General features: G+C 34.7%; 1 protein-coding gene across 1 annotated transcript in view; it reads right to left on the minus strand.

The window, feature by feature from the left end:
- Positions 1-20,401, minus strand: part of LOC142341475 (uncharacterized) — a 243,615-nt gene that overhangs the window by 112,892 nt on the left and 110,322 nt on the right. Inside the window, exons 24-29 of the mRNA XM_075392436.1 lie at positions 14,115-14,316; positions 10,923-11,048; positions 9,918-10,185; positions 5,417-5,535; positions 5,028-5,238; positions 4,066-4,183 (exon numbers count right to left, since the gene is read on the minus strand). Of these exons, the coding sequence (XP_075248551.1) occupies positions 4,066-4,183; positions 5,028-5,238; positions 5,417-5,535; positions 9,918-10,185; positions 10,923-11,048; positions 14,115-14,316 (1,044 nt within the window). The remainder of the gene's footprint in view (positions 1-4,065; positions 4,184-5,027; positions 5,239-5,416; positions 5,536-9,917; positions 10,186-10,922; positions 11,049-14,114; positions 14,317-20,401) is intronic.

The raw sequence follows: 20,401 nt of genomic DNA on the forward strand, positions 1-20,401 counted from the left end.
GTAAGATCTACGCTAATTTCAACGCTAAATATGTAAGATCTACGCTAAAAATCAACGCTAAATATGTAGGATCCACGTAAAAGTCAATGCCAAATATGTAAGATTAGCGTTGAATGTGTTGAAATTATGTAAGATCTACGCTAAAAGTCGATGCTAAATATGTAAAATCTACGCCAAAATTCAACCCAAAATATGTAAGATGGGCGTTGAATGCGTTGAAGTTATGTAAGATCTACGCTAAATTCAACGCTAGATATGAAAGACGTACGCTAAAAAACAATGCTAAATATGTAGGATGGACGCAAAAATTCCACGCAATTTATGTAAGATCTATGCTAAATTCAACGCAAAATATGTAAGATCTACGCTAAAATTCAAAGCTAATATGTAAGATCTACGCGAAAATTCAACGCAAAATATGTTAGATTGGCGTTAAATTTAACTAAGATCTATGCTAAATTCAACAGAAAATATAAAAGATCTACGCTAAATTCAACGCAAAATATGTAAGATCAACGCTAAATTCAACGCAAATTATGTAAGATCTACGCTAAGTTCAACGCAAAATATGTAAGATCTACGCTAAAATTCAACGCTAATATGTAAGATCTACGCCAAATTTCAACGCAAAATATGTAAGGTTGGCGTTGAATGCGTTGAATTTATGTAAGATCTACGCTAATTTCAACTTTAAATATGTAAGATCTACGCTAAAAATCAACGCTAAATATGTAGGATCGACGCAAAAATTCAGCGCGAAATATGTAAGATTGGCGTTGAATGCTTTGAAATTATGTAAGATCTACGCTAAAATTCGGTGCTGAATATATAAAATCTACACCAAAATTCAACCCAAAAAATGTAAGATTGGCGTTGAATGCGTTGAATTTATGTAAGATCTACGCTAAATCCAACAGAAAAAATGTAAGTTCTAGGCTAAATTCAACGCAAATTATGTAAGATGTACGGTAAATTCAACGCAAATTGTGTAAGATCTAGGCTAAATTCAACGCAAAAGATATAAGATCTTAGCTAAAATTCAACGCAAAATAGGTAAGATTGGCGTTGAATGCGTTGAAGTTATGTAAGATCTACGCTAAATTCAACGCTAGATATGAAAGACGTACGCTAAAAAACAACGCTAAATATGTAGGATGGACGCAAAAATTCAACGCAATTTATGTAAGATCTATGCTAAATTCAACGCAAAATATGTAAGATCTACGCTAAATTTCAACGCTAATATGTAAGATCTACGCCAAAATTCAACGCAAAATATGTAAGATTGGCGTTAAATTTAACTAAGATCTACGCTACATTCAACAGAAAATATAAAAGATCTACGCTAAATTCAACGCAAAATATGTAAGATCAACGCTAAATTCAACGCAAATTATGTAAGATCTACGCTAAGTTCAACGCAAAATATGTAAGATCTACGCTAAAACTCAACGCTAATATTTAAGATCTACGCCAAAATTCAACGCAAAATAGGTGAGATTGGCGTTGAATTCGTTGAATTTAACAAAGATCTACGCTAAATTCAACAGAAAATATGTAAGATCTACGCGAAATTCAACGAAAAATATGTAAGATCTACGCTAAATTCAACGCAAAATATGTAAGATCTACGCTAAATTCAACGCAAAATATGTAAGATCTACGCTAAGTTCAACGCAAAATATGTAAGATCTACGCTAAAATTCAACGCTAATATGTAAGATCTACGCCAAAAGTCAACGCAAAATGGGTAAGATGGGCGTTGAATGCGTTGAATTTATGTAGGATCTACGCTAAAAATTGGTGCTAAATATGTAAAATCTACGCCAAAATTCAATCCAAAATATGTAAGATTGGCGTTGAATGCGTTGAATTTATGTAAGATCTACGCTAAATTCAACAGAAAATATGTAAGCTCAACGCTAAATTCAACGCAAAATATGTAAGATCTACGCTAAATTCAACGCAAAATATGTAAGATCTACGCTAAAATTCAACGCTAATATGTAAGATCTACGCCAAACTTCAACGCAAAGTATGTAAGATTGGCGTTGATTTCGTTGAATTTATGTAAGATCTACGCTAAATTCAACGCTAGATATGTAAGATCTACGCTAAAATTCAACGCTAAATATGTAAGATCTACGCCAAAATTCAATGCAAATTTATGTAAGATTGGCGTTGGATGCGTTGAAATTCAACGCATTCAACGCCAATCTTACATAATTTTGCGTTTTTTAGCATTGACACCTCGGCCCGGGAATGCAACTTAAACTTACATAAATAAAACCTTTAAACTTGATGACCTGTTGGCCAAGTTTTGATTTTAAAAGCCCGATGTGCAATTGTCAGTCGCGCATTTAATTGAAACTAGCAAGCCCGAAAAAGCATCACAAAATCATATCCGAACAGGTTTAAAAGAAAATAGGATTTTTTCGTGGCAACTCGGGCTCGAACCCATGCCCCTCGTTTAACAGCCACAGCTCTTACCTCTTAGGCTACCGAAGCGTATTTTAAAGGAGCGCAATGAGTTTGCATAAAACGAGCTTCTACAACCAAATCTTCTACAAAAGACAGGCAAATCCCAAATTTATTTCCGAGTACATTATACATCCTTTTCCTCCCCTTCTTAGGCCTGAACCCATGTCCCTCGCTTGACAGCCACAGGTATAATCCCTTGGGCTACCGACGCCTGCTCCTGCTGTCAATTGGTACTGGCTACATAAGCCAAAATTTTTATCAGTGTCTTTTTTGTTTCGCTTGTTTTTGCTAAGTCGTATACTTAATGAGCGAAAAAAAAAACATTTGCAGAGCAGGCTCTTCGGCATGATTGTGTGGGCTGCATTCTTAAGGACCGTTGAAACATGTGAACATAGGAGCGCTGCTAAACATTGCGTTCAAGTACGACTTACATTTAATATATTAAATGAGAGGGAAAGAAAGAAATGGAGAAAGAAAGAAAAGATAAAGGAATAAAGAAAAAAACAAAGAAATGAAGAAGGGAAGAAAAAGACAACCAACTTCCCAATTTTTTATTCCAGTTAACGATGCATCCTTTTCCTCCACAACTCGGGATCGAACCCATGCCCCTCTCTTCACAGCCACAGGTCTAATCCATTGCGCTACCGAATACATACATTGAACAATGAGCAAAAAAACTTTTGCAGATCAGGCACTTAAGCATGGTCGTGTAGGCTGCAGGTTTACGGATCGTTAAAACATTTGAAGATAGGAGCGTTGTTAACCATAGCGTTCAAGTGCGACCTTCATTTAATATATTAGATATAGAAGTATAAATAAGAAGGGAAGTAAAGAAGGGAGCAAGAAGGAAACACTGTAGTGAATGAAAAACAAGCTTCACTATTTTTGAGACAAAAAACAAGCGATTTTTGTCACCGAGTAGGGATCGAACCCATGCCCCTCGCTTCACAGCCACAGGTCTAATCCCCTGCGCTACCGAGGCCTGTTACTGTTGTCTATTGAACTGGCTACATACGAAAAATAGTGGTCGATGGCCTTTTGTCTCGCTTGCTTTTGCTAAGCCGTTTGCTTAATGAGCGAAAAAACATTTGCAGATCACGCACTTAAGCATGGTCGTGTAGGCTGCATGTTTACGGATCGCTAAAACATGTGAAGATAGGAGCGTTGTTAACCATTGCGTTCAAGTTCGACTTACATTTAATATATTAGATGAGATGTGGTTACTATTCGTGTTTGTTAATTGATTTTGTCTTGTCGTGTCTTGTTTTCCTCGTTAATAGCAGGTCTTTTCGACCCTCTATTTAAATTTCACTCATAAACCAATTATTTTAGAACAATATTTGAATTTCCGAACTTTTTCCTCACACATCTCTCACATATTTTTTAAGACAATTAAGTCCAAAATGTGAATGAGCGGTGTCGGAAAATTATGCGCTAAGGCATTTTACCGAGCCTTCTCGTTGCAAATATTTTAAATCACGGGGCAGTAATCATGAAACAAACAAAATATTTCATGGCTTGAAAAAGTGACAAAAATTATTCACTCTCAGTGGTTGGCATGCACAGAACAACCGATATACTAACAAGATCTCGACAGTTGGGGGGACGTATTCCTTGACAGTGATTGTAATGATGGCTTTGCCCACTCGATTGAAAGGGTCCAGTGTCTTGCGGAAGATGGCCATGAACTCACACGTCATGTCTGAAAAGTCATCTAAGTCATCTATGATGGTCATCTGGGTTTTGGGCCTCGAATTATGAAAAGATTTCTACACGTCCGAAATATGCTGGTTACAAAAATTCAACTAGAAAGAAACGTCGATTCTTTGCAAATGCTTTTCTGAGCACTACACCCAATTCAGGTCCTCATTTCAATATTTCTTCAGGTGGGACATCCAAAACTAGATTCCACGATGATTGTATTCGAGGCTAGCGTGAAAAAAGTGACAACAGTTCGTAACTAATTTCTACGCCAGAAGTCACTAGTTTGTGACCTTTTTTAATGGTTGCAGTATCTAAACATAACCGACTAACGTCGGGCGAATTACTCTCAAACGACCGGTGAGCGGCGTCAATAGCTAGGCACGGTTTAGTGAGGCTGGCTTTAGCTTAATTGAAGGGGCGTAAGTGAGCACAGCGGGGGGGGGCACCGGGACTGACGGGGTGATAACAGTGGGGGGGGGGGGGACAGTGGGGGGAGTCAATCTCTAAGAACCACCCTCTCACAAAAAGTCGTGGAATTCGGTTACGTTTATCTGTGAACACTCCTTACAAAATTTAAGCCTTTTTATGAGATATAAGTAAATTACTTCCATGTTTTGAGTACCTCAGTTAAGTCCTGTATCTTATTAAAGGCCGTTCTAAATTAATGACCCAAGCCAAATCATTCACCTTAAATGCAGCACTAATTTTACTTAACTTTCCAAAAACCGGGATTCTGGAAACCTTAAATCATTTTAAGATGAGTGAGAGCTTGGAAATAACTTTTTCCAAAATTCTATCATCGGTTGCGCAATATGTATTAGAAATAAAGAAATTTTTCAAACCATTTCTCATTCCGTCATATAATGCGGGAGTCACATCTAGAAATCCAACGTTGCAGTCGATTCGGCCGGGACCCAGTCCCTCCACACCCCCAGCGAATCCAGGGCTTCTTCCAATTGGCAGCGGGGGAGGGTAAGCATTGTTGTACTCTTCCCCTAGCATCGGGTAGGTCTCTGTTCCGCATTTTGCATACCACTTGAAGTCAGTGAACTCCTGAAAGAGAGATCCAACAATATGGTTCAATCCTGTTAGTTCAAATTTAACAACAATCAAGCCGCGTTCCAGTTTTATTATAAAAAATTATCCTCCAAAATGAGAATTTGCTTTTAAAACTTATTTTTTCAAGCATTTGTTCAGAAAATTTAAGATTGAGCGGAAAAAGACAACTAACCCCGTCATCCAAATCAAGATCGACAGAGTAGTGGGCTGGGTTTAGTCTCAGAGTCTGGTCGTATCCCAATTCCACTGAAGTCAGTGATGAGTACATCTGACCGAGAAGCACATAGGGAACTAAACAAGCAATTTCATATTGAATGATTTAGTAGATCAATAGGTTAGCTAGAGCAATAATTTTATTTTATAGATATGATTTTCGCCTGCCTCGCCAGCTTTGTTTTCAGACGATTTTTAGAGAAGAAGGTGTAGGGGATATTCAGAAAGTGCCAAATTTTTAAAATGGTTTGAAACAGGTAATGAAAACACTTTCAATCCAAGATTGGACTGACATGGCTACATGCATGATCGAGAAGAAGGGAGGAAGCTATGAAGAAGCGAGGAACATATTTACATATTGGCGCTCCTAGAGAATCTAATGCTTTTGATTTCTCTGATCTGAAGAAACCTAGGGGAACAATTTAAAGGGTTCTCGACAACTTAAAGTATGTGGCTGATAAACAATGGGCAATTGTTATATTGAGATGTTGCTTACATGAGCTACAGAGGGATTAGTTGTTGAGATTCAACCGTATCAGACGATTAAAAAGACATAGCTGCATATTTTGATTTTCTTTTCCAATCATCTGCTCTAGAAGAAAACCAAAATGCCGAAAACCGACTCATTCTGTTAGCCTGTAGAAAAAAAGTTATAGGTTACCCAAACAAAACTGAGAAATCGTGAATGAAATTCGCTGCCTCTTAAAAGAGCTTCGAACTTAACACTCATTTTTGAAAAAAATAGACAAAATTTTACCAAAAAAATATGTTTGAAAAAGGGGGCTGAGAGGGAACTAAGGAATCGGGTGGGGGTCAAATTACTAAGAACTATCCCCCACACAATTTTATGTCTCATCAACAGTTTCGCTAATTCGCATTAATTCCGTACTAGTAAGACTCAAGGCTCTAAGAGAGCTGCTCAAACACTTAATACACTTCGGACTTTGCCTGTTTGTCACGTTTTTGAGGTCGACAAATTCTACGCGCTAGACAAAAAACCGGTCAAGCAGAAAATCGTTTTAAAAAGACCGCAGGAGAAATATAATTGATACAAGCGTCGTTGGAGAGCAATTGAAAGACATTTGACGCTAATCTAATGAAGCAAAAAATAAATATTTCTGTTTTTTTTTGTTCCGACCCTCTTGAGGGGGGAGGAACTATATACTCAAATGGGTTTTTTTTCCGTGAATTTTCGCCGCTCGATATATTCATCGTAGAGAGTTGAGACTGGTATCATTAGAAAGCTCGTCCAGCGTAGAATATAGAATTAAAAAGATTTTTTTAATTTTCGTTTTCTATAGGGAGTTATCGAGGTTTAAACTTCTGAGAAAAGAAGAGTGAATTCACGTTGTTTTTATTCATATTTTCCGGAATTTTTGCCTAAATTTTTGTCAATTTTGCTAAAATTTGTTATAATTTTTAAGAATAGTGTCGTTGATTTTATTTTTGAAGACGAACAAGCATTGTTGATTGTTTTGATTTGATTTTATTGGTAAAAAAATCTGGATAAACATTTCAAAATTTAGCCTTTTTCATCAAAAACAGCACGAAATAAGCTACTTTAGTCCACTTTGATTAAATTTGCCGACAGTACACCCCCAAACAACACTCATACAATCTTTGCAGACTCAAAGGGGGGCTATTTCTACTTCACAGTCCTCTGAGAGTGCACTGTAGTTTAGACTTTGCAGTTTTTTGCTAACTTTACTAGTTGATGATCAAAAATGCAGAAGTTATTTTGAGTTCTCAACTAACAAATTATCTGTATCTAAAACATTCGAAAAATCAATTGTTCCAAAAAGGACAATAAGTATTAGCAGGGCTAGTTTTGGGCCATTCTTGGACTGTTACAATCCAGACTTTTTTTTTAATAATAAAGAACAGAACATTTCAAATCAAAGCTCAGGAGTGATAGGTCCAACCAATTCGCTTGCTAAGCAGCTCCAACCTAATGCATTTAGTTTTTTAATTGAAAGTTTATGGTCGTATCTTTTTTAAAAAATAATTGACTTTTCAATAAATAATGGCTTAATTAACTTTTTCTCTATTTTTTCTTAATTTGTTCAACTTCCAGCAAAGTGTCAGCAAAGAAAGACTGCTTTTTCCTTCTACTGATTTAAAATTTATTCTCGGTTGCAGTTTTAAGCCTGAAGTTATTGTTTTCTGGCTCTGATACTACAAAATTTCAGATTTTTGTTTGTTTTGATATTTGCCAGTTTTTCACGTTTTCTAATTTTGTCACATTATCAAATTATTTACAGTTCTCATGTCACCTTATTAGCATTCAGAATAAGGCACAATTGAACATATTAAAATCCTGAAAGATATACATCATCGTTTTAACGACCTCGACTCCTCTTTCTTGAAGAAATCAATTGAATTTTTTAATTTTGTCTCCAACTGTCATTTATACTTTGTCGTTTCGGTCGTATGAAATTTCCTGTAGAGTGATAGCTTTCATTGGCTTTTCATGGAAGAATAGAAGAACCGATATTCTGATATTAGTAGATAGCTGATGGCTTTCATGACTTTGAAAACAATCGTTTTCCAAAATTAAAAAAAAAACTTTTTAACTTCGCAATTTTGTTCTTTTTATGTTTTTTTTGTTACCCAATCTCGTTAGTTAATTACAGGTCAAATATGACATTATGGGTGTCAAGGGATTAAAAGGGATTGGTGTCCCAAAATATTTTTTTAAAGAATATGTTATGACCTTACTGGCTTCGACACCGGTTTTTAACAAAAAAAGTAAATTAATTTGATTTTTGTCATATTTGACGTTCTTTTTGTATTGTAGATGCAAGAAATATTCTGGATAATTACAGGTCTCGAAGGCTTCTTTTTCATGAGTAAACGACCCTATTTAAATAGCTCTTTTTGTGATTAATACCTTTCATGAGATTGAATGTAAATTTGTTTCGAAAAAAAATAAAAGTGTTACATACTTTAGCAGTTCGCTTTTTTGTCTACTTGTTACCTAGTCTTACTATTGAATGGCCACGTACTACATTATAGCTGTTTGAAGAAGGCGCAATCAAAAACATTTTGAGTGCCAAAATTTGGCTTGACGGTTTTGACAGCGTTTTCTGGCAAGTTTCAATTGAAATTTTGTTTGTTCTTTGTTGTTCTTTTTAGCCGCTTTAAGAAATGAATAAGGACAAGTCCTAATGCCCTTCTATAGAAGCAGTGGTAATCGTAAATTTGTGGTAATATTAATTGATTCCTAATGGTATTTATTACTTTGAAGTTAACTGTTTCAAAAAAATAACAGTTTGATTTTGCTGTTCGTCTTGACTCGCTTTCTTAATATTGACATACTACAGCAATCTAATGTATCAATTTTTACTCCACTGAGTTATTTGCTTTGGAGGCTATCTTATCGTTCATACAGAATTTTTTGAAGAACGACTTGGGCTTTTTTGGGATTCGCAAAAAATAATTTTTGGGTTTTTCTATCTGTTCCTCATTTGGTTGACAATTATGCCAAACTTGTGGATTGGAGGGGTCGGAACCTTATGTGGCATCGCACATTACCGAGCCGCCTTGTTCTATTTAAGAAACAAATTCAACTTAACTGCTGCGTCGGATAGCAGCCAAAAAATCACATTAAAAATTAGAGCAATTATTTCCAAAGTTAACGGTGAACTCATAATTGGTAAATGACATTGATTTTAAAAATGAGCAAATATTGAAGGTAAACCGACAAAGTTCGTATGAATTGCTCGCGAACGCCAGGCGAGGTGTGATTTAGTTTAGAGGCTGTGATGCAATTTTTCATGGAAGCCAAGAATTGCAGTATGTCTGATATCATTACCACTACGCTATGAGTTTTTACTATAAAATTTTAACTTAGCGTTGTTTCCTTTGTCTGCTGTTGCGAAGTATAAAAAATAGAAAAATCAGTATTGAAAAAAGGCATTTTTTTGACGCTCTGAGTCGATATAAGAATCTTTATAAAAGAATAAAGAGTAGTAACGCAAGGAAAAATAGATCAATAGTAAGAGGCTTTCATGTATTGTTTCTTACTACATCTAACTAGATGATAAAAATGATTTAAAAATTTCGATTTTTTTAATGACCAAAATGAAATCAGGCTTCGCAAATATTTTTATTGAAAACAAACAAGAATGACTTCTTGACTCCTCTGAATAATCGAACTTATGACAACATCAAATTCGTGAGGCTGGTTAAAAAATTTTGTTCATTCTAAACGTTCAAGGTTCTCATTTGGACCCGAGCTTTTAGTTTCTGCACCAGAATTTGCATAGCCCGAGACGGACAAACTTCATTGGATTTTTTGCTTTTTCGCTTGTGAAAATTCTGTTGATGCTCTATCACTTCAGTCAATGTCACTGATATGAAAGTTTTGCCCTAGTTGAGTTGAGCTATTTGTTAAGGAAAACAACCAGGTTTTGATTCAGAAACAAGTAGTATTTTTGTTTGTTTGATCCCAGACGTACGCAGTTTGAAGTAAGTGAATTCGGTGCTCTTGTACTCTGGGGTGGAGTAGGGGACCTTCATCTTGACAGAGAGAGTGCACTTGTGTACTCCATATGCAAGACTCTTCTTGGGAATGATGAGCTCAGAGGAGGTGTTGCCTGGGAATGACACGTACTTCTCACTCTCTCCTCCCATTGGCTGGCCTGTCCTCTCGTCGTATTGCACACACTTCCACCACTTGTCGTTCGCTGTCGTCTCAGGACAATTCAAAATCACATTTCCAGTCAGCTATACAAACAAATGTTTAGACATCAATTGCATGTTTTCTACGCTTGAGCGAATGTGAATCTCATGTAATGGAGAGCTTTGATCTTAGTCTTATCTATTTTTCTAATGTGCTTATTTTTGTTGTTAGCTGGTGACGTACACTATCAAACCAGTTTTTAAGACAGCTTACCGATAGTGGAAGCAAAATTGAAGATAAAAATTAGGGGAGACTGATTCCCATGTGGTCTTATTCAAAAATGAATCAGAGATAGCAAACAATATAAGTAACAGCGACGTGATTAGTAGTTAGCCCTAATCCTTGAATTAAAAGGGAAAAGATTGATTATTAATCATACCAATTACCGTTAGAAATTTTTAGCGGAAATAACATAACAGATCAACGTCAGACAAATAGGTATCAACAAGAGGCGGAGATCAATGTTATTTTAGTTTGCTTCAACAGGGCAGTAGTGATGCGTGTGTGAGCGGGTGTGTTTGAGTAGGTGTGTTCTATGTATGAGTATGTGTTTGCATGTGCTTGCTGCGTCCGTTTAAGTTGTTACACAGAATATATCCAAGTCTGGTCTGGCCATTTTTTCTCTTGTCATTACTAAAATTCGATAAATTATTAGTATAATCGTAACGCACTGAATTAATAAGGGTTTGAAGAGAATTTTGAATTCTTATAGAGGAACGGTAAGATACGCAAGCATGAAAACTTCACAGACATTACTGGGTTGTAATAATAATTATCTCACCAGATTTCTGTCTTTCCGATACACAAGGTAGGGGTTGAATATCTCAGCTCCTCTATAGTCGATGCTAATTTGGGGGTAGCTGCACGTGATTGGCTCCTTTCGTGAAAAAGTAAATGCCGCTTCAACCTGAAACAAAAACAATATAGTTTACAATAGGACTGGCTTTTATCAACCCAAATACAAGGCAGAAAAATGCTACAAGTTGACGAGAGTCCAATCAAGTGATCAATCAAGCTATCAACTTATCTGTATCATAGCAATCGTTGAGCAAAATATACATTAGAAACAGCCTTAGTGAACATAAGAGAACATTTAAAACCTAAAAATAACCTACTAAAACATCATCTGCTTTAAATGTTATTCTGGAATATCAATTTCAGAAAAAAAGCTCTCCTTTTCAACATAAAAAAGTGACAAAGAGTATACTTGAAGAACGATGACATAAAAAATAGTTGCTCTCTTGAAAAATGTGCAATATTGTTTTCTTGGTTTTCGTTTTTTAAAGTTTTTGTTCAATTGAACAAAACTTTAAAAAACAAAACGATATTGCATCTTTTTCAAGAGAGCAACAATTTTTATCTCAGCATTCTTTAAGTTGTGCTTGATTTATTTTCGGTGAAATATGCATGCTCGATAAATAAGCTACGCTACCAACATGCATTACCAATGTGTACGTTGCGAATGCGTATATGCTAACAACCTATATTTACAGGTTACATTAGTTTGATAAAGTCACTACGAAAATCAGGCATTAATGGCGATCCGCGTAGTGGTTTGAAATATAACTCACAATTGTGAAATAACATCTACAGAGCCAGTTAACCTTGCTTAAAACACTATTTTGCAAGTTTGAAATCTGACACCATTTATAGGATAATCTTGCATTGGTTGTAGAACTTGAGAATGGAGAGATCTTAGTTTTCAAAAATTTCATGTATATGCTTCAAGCATAATGATAGATTAAATGTTGAACTATTTTCTTTCTAAATCAGACATGACATTCCTGTTTAATTTGAAATCATTCGTATAAATGATCAAGATGTATCCATAAAATCTGCTTCGGAAAGAAGCCCAAGGGGAAAACCGGCCATAAACCCCCTCTTGACTGTCGAAGAGATGTAGCACCATTCAAACTGAATTAAATGAGTTATATGACAACACAGTTACACAGGTTAAAAGCAAAATACTGGAACAATTTCTCAAGATGGTATATTTGAAGCAATTGCTACCAAATATTCTAATGGCAAATATTCGAAGCACAAATTTATTTTTTCTGCCGTGATGCTAATTTCGTTTAAAAATGTACTTCTCCCCTTTGTAGTGCCTTGACAATTTCTTGAAGCAATTGTTGTCTGTGTATTGCCATCAAAAATTTCCTAACATCAGGCTGATTATTTAGAAGCATCGATGCAAAAAATCTGTATAAAACTTCTATTGCGTTGTTAGTTCTCGGTTGGTGTTCAATCGTGCGATGAAACACATTCCACACTTCGAGATGGAAGCGTGTTTTTCGCCTACTCCCAATCTTGTAGAGGTGACCGGGAAAAATTTCCTCAGAATAGTCAACAATTTCCCCAAATTCAAAATCTTGCGAAGATATCTGGAGCAGTTTGAACCAAGATTCAGTATGTTTGAGGTGTGAAAAGGCAAGTGCTGCAAGCATGCGGATAATGAAACTGAAATTCTTGTCCTCTCGATATTTGACAGAGAACCCCAAATAAAAAACTTTTCCGGATGTATTCTTCTTGGGGCCCCAGTGTTTTTTTACGCCACCAGTTACAAATTATGTGTTTGTTATATGGCACGTTACTATGTAAAAAATGTAGCACATGCGCCTGGGGGCGTAAAAAATAACAGCCCACTAAGCTGGTGGGGCCAAAACAGAATAGATCCACTTTTCCATATAAAAAATAACAGAAGTGAAAAAAACAACTGATAACATCAGTATTGGAGAATGCTTCCGCTGCCGCATTTATTGAGGCAGACTCAAAATCCAACTTTATTTGTCGGGATGTGATAAAATATCTTTTATAAGTTTTCCCAAAAAGCCATAAATCAAATTATTCGAACTCCACCGAATGCCAACATAATTGTTGCAATTTATTTATTTTAGCTAGCATAAGGCCTAATAAGGCCTATTTTTGCTAGCATAATCGAAAGCAAAACCATTGTAGAGAAATGTTAGAAACCTTTTACTGAACTTGGATACTTCACTTGTGCCCTATAATGTTTTGCGGGTTCCTGTTTGACTGATTTTTCGTTGAACTGCGCCATCCATCTTTTTAAATTAACAACTGAGCTTCTTTAGACCATGTGAACGTTTAGATCCGCTTAAAACCTGAAAAAGCTCTCGATATTTTTTAAAGCTCTAGTTTTGATTCAGAAGATGATGACCCGCATACCCCTAACAGTTCATAAGAGAAGCCTGTGAAGCCAAAATGACAGGAGCAAGTTGAGTTCAGTTGCAAAAAGGCTTCGAATGTAAGTGGCTCGCGTGAAAAAAAAATCTTTAGTTCAGCGAAAATAATTTTGAACCCACTTCTCTCGATTACTCTATTTTTTTCAGAATATTTAACAAAAAACTCTGACTTTTGACTTTTACTCAGCAGATTTTGAACCTGCGGTATTTCCTTTTTCCCTAACTCTCAACCAATAATAATGCAGCAGATTAGCATATCAATTCTTCGCAGTTCATTTTGAATTTTGAAAATAACTCTCCCGCCATAATAACTATTTTTTGAATCCGTCAAAGTTAGCACATCTGATTTCCAAGCACTACGCATTTGCCATTCGAATTAATTTGCATCTCAAACCAGGATGGTGCGCCATAGCTCCAAAAAATCAGAGAACGATTTCTACCGTCACGTAAATTGGTTGAATTGATACGAAAGGTTCTCGCGACACCGACAGATTTGTTAGACATTTTCAAAATCTTTAGCAAGAAATCCAATAAATATGGGTTTGAAGCTGTTTTGACTTAAAAAAACTGTTTTGCCCTTAAAGTTGTTTTGCCCAAATTTTGTGCAATAAGTTATCTTTCCTCTGGCCAATTCTTTTTCAAGGAGGAAAATTTGTTTCTCCTTTCTTTGAAAAAGTAAAGCAGGGCATGAAGGAATCTTAAAATATCAAAATTCAGCTTTTTTTGTAACCTAAACTGGTTTGCTCACGCTTCAAGATTAAAAGTCAACTTACATTTCCAATTGGATTCCAGCAGAAGTAGTTGATGGTGTAGCCCTCCTGTTTAGTTCCGAAGAAGGGCTTGATCTGGATTTTGTTCTCAAGTACAACCCTCGGGAGTAGTTTCTCCTGTGCATCGTCAGCATCACCCTCCCATCCCTCCCATTGGACACCATCTCGCGAATCTTGTCTGCTATGTTGGTCCATGTAAAGAGCTCTTTAACAAAGACATCGCTTTCTAACATCACGTTGCCAATTGAAATCCGAAAAGAGAAAACTAAAAAATAAATTTAAGGAAAAACTAAGCAGCGAAATGGTCAAACTGCATAAACGTGTTCCAATAGATAGACAAGCAAGAGGCTTTAGAAATTTGTTCTACTGAATTATAAAGACCAAACTATTCATACATTTACGAGGCGATTTTGAAAATGTAAATATTTAACCAAACGTTTTTGTTGTGGTTATAACTTTAAATTTACATTTTTTGAAGATTAAAAAAATAATAATAAATACAATTAAAGAATATGACAAATCATTAAAACAGATAGACAGCATGGAAGTACACAACATTAAAATTTGACGGGTTGTCCAGAAGTCCAGTATCAGTAATTCTCTTTCTCAATGGAGAAAAAGAGAAACTTTTGAAACAGAGAAACAGAACGGAAAGGTGGCTAAAAATACCCCGTGGTTCAAACGAACTGAACTGGGATTTAATCCAAGATAGAAAAAAGAGTGTCTTTTTGACAGAAAAGCAAAAAACACGTACTTTTGACATTTAGACAATATATGTTTTGAGTTGTGCGAAGAGGTTGCTTTTAAAATTAGCAGGCAAAGATCTAGCAAATAACATTTCCCAACCTTAGACATATTCAATCATAGCTTGATTTGCCTAGATTGAACAAAGCAACTGCTCCAAAATTGCAATTAGAGCAGAATGAGGGAAGAAAGAAACTAGCACAGAGAAAAAAATCTTGAGCAAAATGCTGCAAAACAAGGAAAATGGCAACAATAAAGCTTGCACCTTGTCAGAAAAAGCTGCCCTAGCGTTCTAGACCTGCAGTCTCATAAAAAATAAGACAAAAGAAGAAAAGTTTGTTTTGTTAAAGTTTGATATGATTATTTGTTTGAAAAGTTTGATATGATTATTCGATATAAAAATTTGGATCTTTTCTCTTTGAATCTGTTTCGCCCCTCCCAGCTCAGTGGACATATATTACTTACGACCTCAGACATACGCGCTATTTTTTACTTAGTAACGAACTATATGAAAACACATAAAATATAATTGAGGGGTGTAAACAAAACAGGGGACGAGACAGAATAGATCTGAGATTTTATGAAATGCTTTGCTTCTATTAATTGTCCTCAAATAAATTTGAATTAGCGATATATATCCCGTTGATCTCATCTCATAAAATAAAAGCTAGCGAATTTCTCTTTGAGAGTTAGGAAAGACATTTTTGAGAGTGAGGATTAAAACTCATAGCGACGAACTAAAACACTATAAAAGCATCATGAGAAGTCCTGAATAAAAACTAAAAAAAGAAAAAGTTAAAAACCTGACCACAAACATTTCCAAAAAACCATTGTCTTATTGTCAACGGAGCCCGCGAAAACAAAAAAAACAGGAGAAAAAAACATAAAAAGAGTGCTTCTTTCCGTTTTTTGGACACGGAAGATTGGTCTGAAAATAGACTAGTAGTAAGAGAATCTGCCATATGCTTGAAGGGGGGTTTCGGACCCCCCCACAAGACTTTTTACCACCGAAAAACTGATTTTCTCTTTGTGAAACAAAATTTTTTGGATAAATTTCGCCAGCCTGTGAGAAGTTTTTGGGTTAAGCAGTCTGGCGAAACTTAACCAAAAAATTTTGTTTCACAAAGAGAAAATCAGTTTTTCGGTGGTAAAAAGTCTTGTAGGGGGTGGGGTCCGAACCCCCGCCCCAACAAGCAAATGGCAGATTTCCGCTGTGGCAATGTTTGCTGTATATAGAATAAGGTGTTACCTAAGTTCTAGACTCTCACCAAGTGTTTTTGGTGAAAACATAAAAAATCCAATATAAGACACCAGAGGCCAAAAAATTTCAAAAATTTGAAAAATTTTTTCGAAAATTTTTCAAAGTTTTTCAAAGTCCTAAAATTGTATGAAATGGGTTTTGCGCTATAAAAGAGCACTAAAAATGATTTTTTGTTGATTTCATTTTTTTCACCTATGCAGTATAGGGGTTGAAACACAAAATTTCAAATTTTTGAGAAAAAATTCCAAAATTTTTTGGAGTTCTAAATTGGTATGAAATGGATTTTGCGCTATGAAAGAGCAGTCAAAGGTGTTTTTTTGTTGAGTTCACTTTCCTTCACCTAGGCAGTGTGGGGGTCAACACATATAAAATTTTTGAATTTTTGAGAAAAAAAAATCCAAAATTTTTTATAGTCCTAAAATGGTTTGAAATGGACTTTGCGGTATGAAAGAGCACTAAAAAGTGATTTTTGTGGACCTTTTTTTGTTCAACCAGGTAAGACCGGAACAACTCAGTTTCTGGAATGGTCTGAAAAAAGTCAAAGAGCAGTCAGAAGCAGTTTTCAATGACAATACTACTGCAAATGTGCAGTATGATGTGGAAAGCATGTCTTTATTTTTTTGTATGCATTTGTAACTATCTATATTTCTATCTAAACAAGTAGGTATGTTTGCATGAATGAGTTCAAAAATGTAATTTTTATATCTGAATGAATAATTGAAAGAAATGGAAGAATGAAAATTTTACGAATAAAATTATGCGTACTCATATATATAATAATGAAAGTATAAATGGAAATTTATATTTGTTTTTAAGTAAATGTAATTGTGCTTAAGTTTAATAATATATTTGTATGAGTATGAGCTGGAATGTATGTTCTCGTGTAGATATTTCAATTTTGTGTATATGTCAAGACGTTTATGGTTTTATGAGTGTATTTTTTTCTTTATGTATGTGGTGGAAAGTAATATATATATATATATATGTCTGAATGTGTTTGTATTTATGTATTTATATGCATGCAAGTCTGACGAGAGAGGAAGAGAGAAGTCCCTGGAGGAGGGCAAACTAATTGCTTAGAAGAATATTGTTATTCGTTTCCACGATCCAATAGTTTTATATCTTACAAACAGATTTTGAATATCCACGTAGTCAAAATTCACGCTTTTGTTTTTTAAACATTGGCAAACAAAATTGTAACACCGAAGATGACAACAATTTTTTGATGTTCTGAGCAAGCTCTTTTGAAAATTGTTGAATTTTCTACACCTATCTAGCTACTATATTAAAAACTATGAAGATTCTTTACAAAAAAAATTAAATTTATGCTTTTGTCTTTTAATCCTTGGCAAGAAAATGAAAAAAAAAGTTGAAACACAGTAGACAAAAACAGTTTTTTGATGTTCTGAGTATGCTTTTTTGAAAACAGAAATTTCTCCACACTTATTCAGCTACCCTTTTAGGATTGAGCAAGATTGTTTTCAGGAAAAATATATTTGAGATAAATTGTTGAGAGATAAACAATAAATTGAGCTAAGTAAAAAGAATAAATTCTGTAAAAAACCGAAAAAGTTGGTGGAAAAACTATGATATGCAGTAGCAGGTGAATTTTTTTAGTTAAATAAAGTAGATTGATAGGAATTCATCAAGAGCTTGAACCAGACAAAAGTGTAATGATGTACAAGAAGAGTAGTTTGCACTGGAACTGTAAAAAATAGCTAATTTTTCAAAAGTTTATTAGCCACTTGATCAATTAAGCAAGAAGGAATACAACCTCTGTATCTGTGGGGCTTGCTAGAAACAACTTCAACAGTGTATAAGCCTTTTTGCGTATTGGGAATAACACTAATGGATAATGCGTGTTGGGACTTAAATCTTAAACAAAGGCGAATAGCTTCTTCAGTAAATGGTTCCAACATACTCAAAATACTCAACTATTGAACACTGGAAGAAAAATACCAGAGCACCTCAAGCCAGCAAAAATCAAATGAGTTCATTATTGTTCTTTCTTGGATCAAATTTACTGTGCATTCCGTAACCCAGTGTATATATTTTGGATGACTTATCGTTCGGTTAACGTTTTAAAATATCAAAACCGTAACGATGTCTGATAGAGCATCGGAAAGAGGTACATCCAATGGAGTTTGAAAAGAGCAGAGTCTATATAACATATAATTGGGCTAAGAAGCGTGGCGAACATTTCGGTATTGAACACAACACTACTGCTACCTGCTACTGTTACTACCTAATACTACAACCTGCAACTACCATCTACAATTAGTCACTACTACTACTACCAGCTAGTACTACCTACAACTACTACTAGATACTATCACTCACTACTATAACTACTTATACCTACCACTACAACCTACTTTTTTTACCCTCCAATATTACTTGTTTTACTAACTATCTACAACAATGTGTTTTTGTTTTTCTAAAAAACGAAAACGATTCATTTCTCTAGACATTCGCCTAACATAAACAACAGAAACTGTTATCTACGTAAAGGTAACGTGGCCTGACTGAAGCAGACCGACAGACTTTATCCGCCAATATTTTCAAAAAATCATCAAGTGTTTGAAAGTTTTTCAAAGATATGAAAAACTCTTAAAGGCATTGTTACATACATTAACTCAGCATTTTTCAACTTAAAGTTAATTTTCTGAATTAACAATTAAAAAATCCATATCATGATATATGAGGTGATATTTATTTAATAGAAAAGAATGCAGGGTATTTACTTCTTAGCGAACAAGTCTAATTTATTGAACTTCAAAAAAGTTTTATTGCATGTTTTTTTGAAGCGTAACTTTTTTGTGTACTTTTGTTACTTATGACGAATCAGTCAAAAGTTTTTTGTTCAAAAGCTGAGTTTTTTCGTTTAATCAGTGTGTAACGTCTGATTCCATTTGCAATTAATTGAAAGATATGAAAATGAAACTTTTTTAACATTCTTATTTAAAGGATTGTATAGCGTAAACATTGAGTGCTTCACAATGGCACTGCATTATGTCTATTTAAAATATCAACATCATAGACATATGTTTGTTTCAAAAAAAATCTATAGAGTGTACCTAAATGGAGTCCAATACTTTACAACGTACCTACATTATCCAAAAAACTGAGGTTTCACTGTATATAGTTGTTTTCATATGTTTATTCAGAGTCATTTGTTATTTCAATTGTCAGATTTTACACAACTTCTTCTGAATACTTAGGTTTCAACTTTTTGCATAGACTAAAAACTGCTGGGACTGCTTGACAAAAACAATGTTTTAGTTAAGTTTCTCATTAACCTTAGCTTGGGCTCAGAATTTGTTCACAGCTAAGACTGTAATTGTGAACTTGCATTTCATCAAAAATTTAGCGCTACATGATTTTGCAATTTTTGTTGTATTAACTTCTTCCTAATTTTATCGAATTTCATTTAATCCTTGTTTATCTGAAGACAATGAAAAATAAATTAACCTCATCAAACGTTTCTTAGCAAAATTGAGTGAAACAGTCTTGTTGGATTTGAGAGCTCAAACAAAAACCTTAAATTTAGGGGTCTAGGTAAACAAATTTTTTTGTTTTCGAAGTCTGCTTACACTAAATCGACACCAAATGGTTCCAGAGAAGTACTTTTTAGGGAATTTGAAACAAAATTCTTCTTTTTAAGTGTTCAAAACTCAACAACCGGAGACGGTATGGCTTTGGATAAGCAAGTATAATAAAAATGTGAAACACGGCCGATCACATTACCTAAAAAAAGAACCATTGAGTTCGTATTCGAGTTTGTGATCTAAAAATAGTATTCAAGGATAATTGACTTTTTTGAAAAAGACTTCTTTTTTAGTATTCAAAACTCAACAATATGCAGTATGGATTTCGATAAGCAAGCATATTAAAACGGTGATGCTTGGTAGATCACTCTACGTAAAAATTGAAGTTTTGAGTTTGTGTTCGAGTTTGTGATTTAAAAACACTATTCAAGGATAATTGACTTTAAAAAAGACTACTTTTAGCACTAAAAATACAATAATCGGTGATCCTGTAACTTGGAATTACCAAATATAATGAAATATGAAAACTTGGCCTATCTCTCTATTTAAAAGTCAAAGTTTGAGTTTGAGTTTGTGATCTAAAAATAGTATTCAAGGTATAATTACGTCAAAATAGTTGAGTTGTGTTATAAAGTTGCGACCGCAAAACAATTGAAACATGTTCTCACAATCTATTTAAACTACAGCTATATATGTGTCAAAAAAACGAAAGAGACCTTTTGGTTTCACTAAAGTTT

The sequence above is a fragment of the Convolutriloba macropyga genome, chromosome 6 (assembly GCF_964194025.1).
Source record: "Convolutriloba macropyga chromosome 6, txConMacr16.3, whole genome shotgun sequence".
In the NCBI taxonomy this organism is placed as follows: domain Eukaryota; kingdom Metazoa; phylum Xenacoelomorpha; order Acoela; family Convolutidae; genus Convolutriloba; species Convolutriloba macropyga.